The sequence below is a fragment of the Nerophis ophidion genome, linkage group LG02 (genome assembly GCF_033978795.1).
Source record: "Nerophis ophidion isolate RoL-2023_Sa linkage group LG02, RoL_Noph_v1.0, whole genome shotgun sequence".
Taxonomy (NCBI): Eukaryota; Metazoa; Chordata; class Actinopteri; order Syngnathiformes; family Syngnathidae; genus Nerophis; species Nerophis ophidion.
The window spans coordinates 4,365,764-4,378,263 of NC_084612.1; the positions used below are offsets into that span (position 1 = coordinate 4,365,764).

The 12,500-nt window shown below is 39.7% G+C and overlaps 1 protein-coding gene across 5 annotated transcripts in view; it reads left to right on the forward strand.

Annotated features, from left to right (window-relative positions):
* Positions 1-12,500, forward strand: part of tm2d3 (TM2 domain containing 3) — a 36,110-nt gene that overhangs the window by 12,748 nt on the left and 10,862 nt on the right. Inside the window, exons 6-7 of one of the 5 annotated variants that reach the window (XR_009802422.1) lie at positions 1-2,273; positions 2,596-3,644. The exon at positions 1-2,273 is cut by the window's left edge and continues 802 nt beyond it. The exons of 1 other annotated variant lie outside the window; for it this stretch is intronic. Coding sequence is in view for 1 of the 4 variants with exons in the window: in XM_061876603.1 (XP_061732587.1) it covers positions 7,229-7,250 (22 nt within the window). In the remaining 3 variants the exon portion in view is untranslated. Of the gene's footprint in view, positions 3,645-7,228; positions 7,641-12,500 lie in introns of those variants that run through there. 3 more of the 5 variants (XR_009802421.1, XM_061876603.1, XM_061876577.1) reach the window with 3 other exon arrangements.

Genomic DNA, 12,500 nt, shown 5'->3' on the forward strand with positions numbered 1-12,500 from the left:
AGTGGGCCAGACTGGTAAAATCACGGCACTATAACTTAAAAATAAAGACAACTTCTAAAAATACAACAAGCACACTCTAAAATTGTACAAATCCTAATGTTGGTTTTTTTTTAAATTACCTGTTGCGGTTAATAGTATATATAGTTTATTCGTTTTTTATGTTTTCTGAATAAATTATGTGATAATGTTCATCAGTCAACTTCATCCATCCATTTTCTACCGCTTATTCCCTTTGGGGTCGCTGGTGCCTATCTCAGCTACAATCGGGCGGAAGGCGGTGTACACCCTGGACAAGTCGCCACCTCATCGCAGCATCAGTCAACTCATTAATGTCAATTTTCAATCTATCAAGATAAAAAAAAAAAATCAAAATTAAATTACAGTATGTTTGATCATTTTCCTCGATGATATACCAACATGTGGTTTATTTTTATTTAGGGGCGGTATAGCTCAGTTGGTAGAGCGGCGGTGCCAGCAACTTTAGGATTGCAGTTTCGATCCCTGCTTCCACCATCCTAGTCACTGCTATTGTGTCCTTGGGCAAGACACTTTACCCACCTGCTCCCAGTGCCACCCACGCTGGTTTAAATGTAAAAATTAGATATTGGGTTTCACTATGTAAAGTGCCTAGAGAAAAAGCGCTATATAAATATAATTCACTTCACATTTTGTACATATGTAGCATCATCCACAAAGATACAAAGAATTGCTATTGCGACATCCAGTGGACACTTATAGAACAGCCGTTTCTTCCATTCAATTTTTATATTTGGCAAACTCATCCCGCGGGCCAAATAAAACCTGTTCGCGGGCCTGATCTGGCCCTCGGCCCGTACGTTTGACACCCTTGGCGCAAGCCAAACCTAAATGCTAAAGTTTGCATGCTAACAGTCAGAATGTGTTGAGTACCAAGTCATATGACTATGAAGCGTACACATGTAAAATTAGCTTAAAAAGTTAGCATGCTAACTTTTAGCATTTAAACAGTTAGCATATATCAAGTAGCAAGTTAAATGACTGATCTGTTAGGCTGCAAAATTGGCTAAACAAGTTAGCATTCTAATGTTATTAGGCTTGATTGCTAATGTTAGCATGCTAACAGATGGCAAATATGCAAGCCACTGAAATGCGTAAGCCGAACTTAAACTCTGTTAGCATGCTAGCAGTTAGAATGCATCAACCACCAAGTCATATGACTATGAAGCGTACGCATATAAAATAAGTTTAAAATGTTAGCGTGCTAACTGTTGATATACCAAGTACCATGTTATATGACTCTGAGCTGTTCGGCTATAAAATTGGCTAAAAAAGTTAGTATGCTAATGTTAGTATGCTAGATTGCTTAAGTTAGCATGACAGCAGTTAGAATGCGTCAAGTACCGAGGCATGTAACTACGAAATGTACGCATGTAAACTTAGCTTAAAAAGTTATAATAAGAGTTTGCGTATATTAAGTACCAAGTTATATGTCTGTCAGGTGTTTGGCTGCAAAATTGTCACAAAAAAGTTAGCATCCTAATGTTGGTATGTTAGATTGCTAACATTAGCATGTTAACAGTTAGCATGTCTGAAGTACGAAGGTATAGGACTCTGAGATGTTTGGCTATAAAATTGGCTTAAAAGAAATAGCATGCTAGAATGTTAACATTAGCATGTTAACAGTTAGCACGTGTGAAGTACAAAGGTATGTGACTCTGAGGTGTTTTTCTGCAAAATTGGCTAAAAAAAGGTAGCATGCCAGAATGTTAACATAAGCATGATAACTGTTAGCATGTGTCAAGTACCAAGTCATATGACTCTGAGGTGTTTGACTGCAAAATTTGCTAAAAAAAAAGACCTTAGAATTTTTGGAAGTTTGGCTGCAAAATTGGCAAAAAAAAAAGTTTGCACACTGTTTGTTTGTTAGGTGGCTAACAGCATGTTAACAGTTAGGATGTGTGAAATACGAAGGTATAGGACTCTGAGGTGTTCGGCGGTAAAATTGGCAAAAAAACTATAGCATGCGCGAATGTTAATGTTAGCATGCTAACTGTCAGCATGTGTCAAGTACAAAGTCATGTGACTGAGGTGTTCATCTGCAAAATTGGCGAAAAAAGATAGCATGCTAGAATATTAAAATTAGCATGCTAACTGGTAGCGTGTGTCAAGTACAAAGTCCTATGACTCTGAGGTGTTTGGCTGCAAAATTGGCTAAAAAACATAGCATGCCAGAATGTTAATGTTAGCATGCCAACTGTCAGCATGTGCCAAGTACAAAGTCATATCACTCTTACGTGTTTATCTGCAAAATTGGCTAAAAAAACGATCGCATGCTAGAATATTAACATTAGCACGCTAACCGTTAGCATGTGTCAAGTACAAAGTCATGTGACTCTGAGGTGTTTGGCTGCAAAATTCGCCCCCAAAAAAAGTTAGCACACTAATGTTGGTATGTTAGATTGCTAACATTAACATATTAACAGTTAGCATGTGTGAAGTACGAAGGTATTGGACTCTGAGGTGTTCGGCTGTAAAATTGGCTAAAAAATATAGCATGCTCAAATGTTAATGTTAGCATGCTAACTGTCTGCATGTACCAAGTCATATGACTCTAAGGTGTTTATCTGCAAAATTGGCTAAAAAAGATAGCATGCTAAAATATCAACATTAGCATGCTAGCTGTTAGCATGTGCCAAGTACCAAGTAATTTGACTGGGGTGTTTGGCTGCAAAATTTGCTAAAAAAGTTAGAATGGTTCAAGTATTAAGGTGTTTTGCTGCAAAATTGGTTAAAAAAAAGTTAGCACACTTATGTTAGCGTGTTAAAATTCTTAATTTTAGTCCAAATTACATTGAATATGCTTTATAATCGATAACACACAGCTAAGATTTGGATATTTTTGTTCAGCTGGCTTAGCATATGTTGATTGACCAATGTTATATCTGTTTTAGTATCTTTAATGTATCAAAGTGTCTTCCATCCATCCATCCATCCATCCATTTTATACCGCTTGTCCTTTGTCCCTTTGGGGTCGCGGTGGGTGCTGGAGCCTATTTCAGCTGCATTCGGGCAGAAGGCGGTCTTCACCATCCTTAATTTTATTCATGCGACCCCTCGCTGCTGAAAAAAGTTTGGACACCCCTGCTCTAAGACCTCCGCCAAGGCCTAACAGTTTGAGGAAAAACTCACCTTCTGTAAAATTTGGAGTGTTATTTCTGCGGTTGGGGTTGGCCAAAAGTAACATATTGTTGGAACGGTAACGCCAACCTTGTCTGCTGACTATCATCTCTTCATATGTGTGTGCATATTTGTATTACACTACAGTGTCACATAAGTAGGTAGGTGACTGCTGCTATCATAGGATGTGACATTCAGAGCACCCACTCTCACTACAAGACCCTTTATTGACTTTTCTTGTTTGAAACACTGTAAATGGCATTATTCTGAGTTATTTCAATGAAATTGTAAAAAAAAAAAAAAAAAAACGTAGAAAATACAGATGTAAGATAATGGCTTTTTTCGCCGATATTGTCCACCTCTTAATTACCGATTCCGATATCAACCGATACCGATTTATACAGTGGTGGAATTAACACATTATTATGCCTAATTTTGTTGTGATGCCCGGCTGGATGCATTAAACAATGTAACAAGGTTTTCCAAAATCAATCAATCAATCAATGTTTACTTATATAGCCCTAAATCACTAGTGTCTCAAAGGGTTGCACAAACCACCACGACATCCTCGGTAGGCCCACATAAGGGCAAGGAAAACTCACACTCAGTGGGACGTCGGTGACAATGATGACTATGAGAACCTTGGAGAGGAGGAAAGCAATGGATGTCGAGCGGGTCTAACATGATACTGTGAAAGTTCAATCCATAATGGATCCAACACAGTCGCGAGAGTCCAGTCCAAAGCGGATCCAACACAGCAGCGAGAGTCCCGTTCACAGCGGAGCCAGCAGGAAACCATCCCAAGCGGAGGCGGATCAGTAGCGCAGAGATGTCCCCAGCCGATACACAGGCAAGCAGTACATGGCCACCGGGTCGGACCGGACCCCCCCCACAAGGGAGAGTGGGACATAGAAGAAAAAGAAAAGAAACCAACTGGAAAAAATGCCAACATGGCACTGCCATATTTATTATTGCAGTCACAAAGTGCATGATTATTTTTTTAAAGATGCCTCACAACAGCAGCTTGGAATTTGGGACATGCTCTCCCTGAAAGAGCGTGAGGAGGTTGAGGTGGGCGGGGTTGGGTGTATATTGTAGCGTTCCGGAAGAGTTAGTGCTGCAAGGGGTTCCGGGTATTTGTTCTGTTGTGTTTATGTTGTGTTACGGTGTGGATGTTCTCCCGAAATGTGTTTGTCATTCTTGTTTGGTGTGGGTTCACAGTCTGGCGCATATTTATAACGGTGTTAAAGTTGTTTATACTGCCACCCTCAATGTGACCTGTATGGCTGTTGACCAAGTATGCCTTGCATTCACTTGTGTGTGTGTGTGTGTGTAAAAGATGTAGATATTATGTGACAGGGCCGGCCCACAAAGGTTAACGTCTTCTCCCTAACCGATAATTTTCAATATTACATTTTAAAGCATTTATCGGCCGATAATATTGGATTGCCGATATTATTGGACATCTCTCGTGGAAAATGGGTGATTTGAATTTTTAGTCATTTTCTTTGCGGAAGTGAATTTTATGCCAATGTTGTCAAAACTGTAGCCTTGGGTCTGTTTTTTTTTTTTCCATTTACTGTCCCTCTGCATGAAATAATTCATTATTGATGAGAAATTTTGTTAAATATTATAATAATTATTTGCGTACACAAAGTGTTTTGTTCAGATAGCTGACGAGCCCGGGATTGGTTTTAGCATTTAATGCACAAAACGTCCATATTGGTTCGATATCAGCAAAAATAACATAAGCGCTTCGATACAAGCAATCCTTAAATGTCCTCCAATAATCACACAAGGTTGGTCTTGTATTTCCGTCAAGTTATGTACAAAACCCCGTTTCCATATGAGTTGGGAAATTGTGTTAGATGTAAATATAAACGGAATACAATGATTTGCAAATCATTTTCAACCCATATTCAGTTAAATATGCTACAAAGACAACATATTTGATGTTCAAACTGATAAACATTTTTTTCTTTGCAAATAATCATTAACTTTAGAATTTGATGCCAGCAACACGTGACAAAGAAATTGGGAAAGGAGGCAATAAATAGTGATAAAGTTGAGGAATGCTCATCAAACACTTATTTGGAACATCTCACAGGTGTGCAGGCTAATTGGGAACAGGTGGGTGCCATGATTGGGTATAAAAACAGCTTCCATGAAATGCTAAGTAATTCACAAACAAGGACGGGGTGAGGGTCACCAATTTGTGAGCAAATTGTCGAACAGTTTTAGAAAATCATTTCTCAACGAGCTATTTCAAGGAATTTAGGGATTTTACCATCTACGGTCCGTAAAATCATCTAAAGTTTCAGAGAATCTGGAGAAATCACTGCACGTAAGCCGTGATATTACGCACCTTTGATTCCTCAGGTGGTACTGCATCAAAAACCGACATCCATGTGTAAAGGATATCACCACATGGGCTTAGGAACACTTCATAAAACCACTGTCAGTAACTACAGTTGGTCACTACATCTGTATTTTATTATTTTATTTAGCCTTTATTGAACCTTGGTAATAATCCCATTGAGATGAAAGATCTCTTTTCCAAGGGAGACCTGGCCAAGAGGGCAGCAGCAAGGTTAGAATAAAAACAGTAAACACACAAAATCTGCATCCGTAAGTGCAAGTTAAAATTCTACTATGCAAAGCAAAATCCATTTATCAACAACACCCAGGAACGCCGCCGGCTTCGCTGGGCCCGAGCTCACCTAAGATGGACTGATGCAAAGTGGAAAAGTGGTTATATGGTCTGACGAGTCCACATTTCAAATTATATTTGAAAATTGTGGACGTGGTGTCCTCCGGAACAGAGAGAAAAATAACCCACCGGTATGGGGGTGCATTAGTGCCCAAGGCGTGGGTAACTTACACATCTGTGAAGGCACCATTAATGTAATTAATAATTAGTGCCCAAGGCATGGGTAACTTACACATCTGTGAAGGCACCATTAATGCTGAAAGGTCCATACAGGTTTTGGAACAACATATGTTGTCATCCAAGCAATCTTGTCATGGACGCCCCTGCTTATTTCAGCAAGACAATGCCAAGCCACGTGTTACAACAGCGTGGTTTCGTAGTAAAAGAGTGCGGGTTCTTTCCTGCCCACCTGCAGTCCAGACCTGTCTCCCATCAAAAATGTGTGGCACATTATGAAGCGAAAAATCCGACGGCGGAGACCCCGGACTGTTGAACGACTAAAGCTCTACATAACACAAGAATGAGAAAGAATTCCACTTTCAAAGGTTCAATAATTAGTAACCAAACGTTTATTGAGTGTTGTTAAAAAAAAAGGTGATGTAACACAGTGGTGAACATGCCCTTTCCCAACTACTTTGGCATGTGTTGCAGCCATGAAATTCTAAGTTAATTATTATTTGCAAAAAAAATAAATAAAGTTTATGAGTTTGAACATCAAATATGTTGTCTTTGGAGCATATTCAACTGAATATGGGTTGAAAAGGATTTGCAAATCATTGTATTCTGTTTATATTTACATCTAACACAATTTCCCAAGTCATATGGAAACAGGGTTTGTAAATAGGAACTTATAAAGAATGCCGCTCCATTGAAACTCCGCACGATTTTATAATAAACATAAATATTGCTGTTGCATTGTTTGATAGCTCCCCCCCCCCCCCCCCCCCAGCTTCCAGCTTTACAGATGCCACACCTGCTTAAAAATGTCCTGGCAAATACCACGACACACATTATCACTGACACACTTGAACATGTTGTGCGTCGACTTGGCCTGTGACAGGAATTTAAAAGTCTTATTATTAGATGAGGTCATTGTGACGAAGGTTTGGCACGTCCGCCGCGGTGAGCGACGGCAAAAACAACGGCGTGGTCCCAAACAAACCTCGGAGAATGATGTTACATAAATAACAAGGAGGGGGAGGGAACACGCAAACCAACAAGTAGTTCCTTCCAATTGGCTGCTGTGCTCAGGCCGTATTACTCCACCCGGATTCTAGTTCCTCAAGCTTGACGCAGCTGGCTGAACTGAGAATGAGACTCATGTTCCCTTTTTTTTTTTCTTCCTTCCTAACTTCTCTGCAGGCTCGTTGTGAGCTGTACGTGACACACATTGGTACGAAACCCCAAAACCGGTGAAGTCGGCACGTTGTGTAAATTGTAAATAAAAACAGAATACCATGATTTGCAAATCCTTTCCAACCTATATTCAATTGAATAGACTGCAAAGACATGACACTTAACGTGTAAACTGGAAAACTTTAATTTTTGCAAATATTAGCTCATTTGGAATTTTACGCTTGCAACGTTTTTCAAATGGGGAAGTTGAGGAATGCTCGTCAAACACTTATTTGGAACCTGCCACAGGTGAACGGGCTAATTGGGAACAGGTGGGTGCCATGATTGGGTGTAAAAGCAGCTTCTGTGAAATGCGCAGTCATTTAAAAACAAGGACAGGGCAAGGGTCACCACTTTGTGAATAAATGCATGAGCAAATTGTTGAAGAAGATTTTTCAACCAGCTGTTACAAGAAATTTAGGGATTTCATCATCTACGGTCCATGATATCATCAAAAGGTTCGGAGAATCTGGAGAAACCACTGCACGTAAGTGTGATAACGTTGAATGCCCGTGACCTTTGATTCCCTCAGGCGGTACTGCATCAAAAAGCGACATCAGTGTGTAAAGGAAATCACCACATGGGCTCCGGAACGCTTCAGAAAACCACTGTCAGTAACTGCAGTTCATTACTACAATCTACAAGTGCAAGTTAAAACTCTACTTTGCAAAGTGAAAGCCATTTATCAACAACACCCAGAAACGCCGCCGGCTTCGCTGGGCCCGAGCTTGTCAAAGATGGACTGATGCGAAGTAGAAAAGTGTTCTGTGGTCTGACGAGTCCACATTTCAAATTGTTGTGGGAAACTGTGGACGTCGTGTTCTCCGGACCTAAGAGGAAAAGAACCATCCGGATTTTATCCGAGTTCAAAAGCCAGCATCTGTGATGGTATTGGGGTGCATTAGTGCCCAAGGCATGGGTAACTTACACATCTGTGAAGGCACCGTTAATGCTGAAAGGTACATACAGGTTTTGGAGCAACATATGTTGCCATCCAAGCAACCTTGTCATGGACGCCCCTGCTTATTTCAGCAAGACAATGCCACGCCAAGTGTTACAACTGCGTAGCTTTATAGTAGAAGAGTGTGGGTACTAGACTGGCCTGCCTGTAGTCCAGACCTGTCTCCCATTGAAAATGTGTAGCGCATTACGAAGCCCAGAATACCACAATGGCCCTTTAGTGGGCGCTGGCGGCCCAATTATGCTACATTTGTGCTATACATTGCGAGAATTGGTTTGATTTGAGAAACCTGTTGAATGGAGATTCGATTCTGAACTGAATCGTCACCCCAAAAATTGGGGATCGAATCCTGAGTTGCTCAAAGATTCCCACTTCTAGTATATTCTGTATCTCCATTCTGTATCCATCTGTATTCTGTATCTATATTCTGTCTTTACATATATGTACTGTATGCATTAGGGCTTTAGAATTTAATGCATTAACTCATGCAATATATGTATGTATGTATATTTATGTAAATGCATACATATGTATATTTCTGTATATGTATACATATGTATGTATGAGTATTTATATATGTATATATATAATACATATGTATGTATATATGTATATATATACATATATATATATACATTATATAATACATATGTATGTATATATATGTATGTATGTATGTATGTATGTATGTATATATATAATGCACATATATACATACAAATGTATGTATATGTACAGTAAATGTATACATATAACGTGAGGCCGTGCATTGTCATGCTGCAACGTGGCAGATGCCATCCAATGTGAACGTTTGCCCAATCAAGTTGGTTACGACGAGGAATTACAGTCAGGTCAAGACGCTGATGAGGACGACGCGTATACAGATGAGTTTCCCTGAGACGGTTTCAAACAGTTTATTCCGAAATTATTTGGTTATATAAAACGATTGTTGCAGCAGCTGTCCGGGTGGCTGGTCTTAGATGATTATGGAGGTGCACCTGCTGGATGTTGAAATCCTGGGCTGGATGGTTACGTGTGGTATGCGGTTATGAGGCCGGTTGGATGTACTGCCAAATTCTCTGAAACGCCTTTGGAGACGGATTATAGTAGGGATATGAACATTCAATTCAAGGGCAACATTTCCTGCAGTCAGCATGCCAACTCTACGCTCCCTGAAAACTTGCTACATATGTGGCATTGTGCTGTGTGATAAAACAGAACTTTTCAGAGTGGACTTTTATTGTGGGCAGCCTAAGGCACACCTGTGCTGTAATCATGCTGTTTCATCAGCATCTTGATATGCCAGACCTGTGAGGATGGATTATTTTGGCAAAGAAAAAATGCTCACTAACACAGATTTGGACAGATTTTTGAACAATATTGAAGAGGAATAGCTATTTTGTGTATATAGTAAAAGTTTTAGATCATTGAGTCAACTCATTAAAAATGAGAGCAAAAACAAGCGGTGCATTGATATTTTTTTCATATATAGTTTATTTGTGAGCTTGCATGCTCTTTTTACCTTGAGAATATATTCAAAATACACCCCAAAAGGACTTAAGAGAATGCTGTTTGCAAGTATTGAGAGAAAAAAATGACGTGCATTCAAATAGGTCACCTTAAAAATGTAAATTTTTGACGATCTCACTTTAGAATTGCTCTGTGCAGAATTTGAGTTAACAAAAAATATATATTTATGCAAGCAAATAATTGACTGCAATGAATAAAATTCAGTGTTATATATTAAAAAAAACTTAGTTTGATAGCACTAGTTGTTATACATATACATAAAAATGATTTAAAAACAAATACATACAATTTCTTAGGAATATATATGTATACACTTATATATGTATACAAATGTGTATGTATGTAAACATGTATATATTTATTTAAATGTGTATGTGAATTTGAAGTGAAGTGAATTATATTTATATAGCACTTTTCTCTAGTGACTCAAAGCGCTTTACATAGTGAAACCCAATATCTAAGTTACATTTAAACCAGTGTGGGTGGCACTGGGAGCAGGTGGGTAAAGTGTCTTGCCCAAGGACACAACGGCAGTGACTAGGATGGCGGAAGCGGGAATCGAACCTGCAACCCTCAAGTTGCTGGCACGGCTGCTCTACCAACCGAGCTATGCCGCGTATGTATATGTACGTGTGTTTGATATATATATATATATATATGTGTATATATATATATATGTGTATATATATATATATACACACACACACACATAATTTCATCAAGAAAATGTTATTCTGATGCCAGCGTGCAACCTCTAAAATCTAAGTAAAAACAAGCTCAACTTTTTTTTGTACCATCCATACTAAATAATTATGTGTAATTTAAATCAACAGAAATTTGGGCCGAATGGCATTTCCTTTGAACAAAAATAGATAATTATAGATAAAGGTCTGTGAGGTTTCACATACCGCTATTATCCCTGGTAATAATGATAATAATCCCATTTTCTGTCATTGTGCCAATTAAACCAAGCATCTCCTTGGTGGACATGATAGTATAATAATGATGAGTGTAATCATTTGCTAATTATCCCAAATATTCATAGAAAGAGACAACCGTGCTCATCACGCAGAGGAGAACAAACAATAATTCATTCCCGACCTTACATGAACCACTCGTCCAGCAGCCGCCAATGCGAAAGCGGCGACTCTGACTTCCGTCGACCTGCAGCGCGCCACACAAAATATGCTCACTCCCACGTCTTGTGCAGGGCAGCGGCGAGCGCGCGTCTAACGGCCCCCTGCCGTGCGCCTCTCTTCACACCCGGACGGTTGCCATGACACGTTTCCAGTCGTGGAGCAAATTAAAGTCGATGCCTATGAAAAAATTTTTATTTAAAAAATAACCCGCCTCTACCTGTGTTGTTAATAGAATCCAAAGAAAAATATAACATCATCCTCAGTGAGACAACAGATTGTACTTGTAACAGTAAAATGTATCGTGTGTTAAAGTTAAAGTACCAATGATTGTCACACATACACCAGGTGTGGTGAAATTTGTCCTCTGCATTTGACCCATCCCCTTGTTCACCCCCTGGGAGGTGAGGGGAGCAGTGGTCAGCAACTGTGGCCACGCCCGGGAATCATTTTTGATGATTTAACCCCTAATTCCAACCATTGATGCTGAGTGCCCAGCAGGGAGGTAATGGGTCCCATTTTCGGCGTGGGAGAGTGGCCGTGCGCAACCCGAGGGTCCCTGGTTCAAATCCCACCTAGTACCAACCTCGTCACGTCCGTTGTGTCCTGAGCAAGACACTTCACCCTTGCTCCTGATGGGTGCTGGTTGGCGCCTTGCATGGCAGCTCCCTCCATCAGTTTGTGAATGGGTAAATGTGGAAGTAGTGTCAAAGTGCTTTGAGTACCTTGAAAGTAGAAAAGCGCTATACAAGTACAACCCATTTATCATTTATTTATTTATTTTATACAAACCCCGTTTTCATATGAGTTGGGAAATTGTGTTGGATGTAAATATAAACGGAATACAATGATTTGCAAATCATTTTCAGCCCATATTCAGTTGAATGCACTACAAAGACAAGATATTTGATGTTCAAACTCATAAACTTAATTTTTTTTTTGCAAATAATAATTAACTTAGAATTTCATGGCTCCAACAGGTGCCAAAGTAATTGGGAAAGGGCATGTTCACCACTGCGTTACATCACCTTTTCTTTTAACAACACTCAATAAACGTTTGGGAACTGAGGAAACTAATTGTTGAAGCTTTGAAAGTGGAATTATTACCCATTCTTGTTTTATGTAGAGCTTCAGTCGTTCAACAGTCGTATTTTACGCTCCATAATGCGCCACACATTTTCGATGTGAGACAGGTCTGGACTACATGTGGGCCAGGAAAGTACCAGCACTCTTTTACTGTGAAGCCACACTGATGTAACACATGGCTTGGCATTGTCTTGCTGAAATAAGCAGGGGCGTCCATGATAACATTGCTTGGATGTTGCTCCGAAACCTGTATGGACCATTCAGCATTAATGGTGCCTTCACAGATGTGTAAGTTACCCATACCTTGGGCACTAATACACCCACATACCATCACAGATGCTGGCTTTGTAGCATATTCGACTGAATATGGGTTGAAAATGATTTGCAAATTAGTGTATTCCGTTTATATGTACATCTAGCACAATTTCCCAACTCAAAGGGAAACAAGGTTTGTAGTCTTTGGTATGACTCAGCCGGGGTTTGAACTCCCAACCGACCGATCTCAGGGCGGACACTAACCACAAGG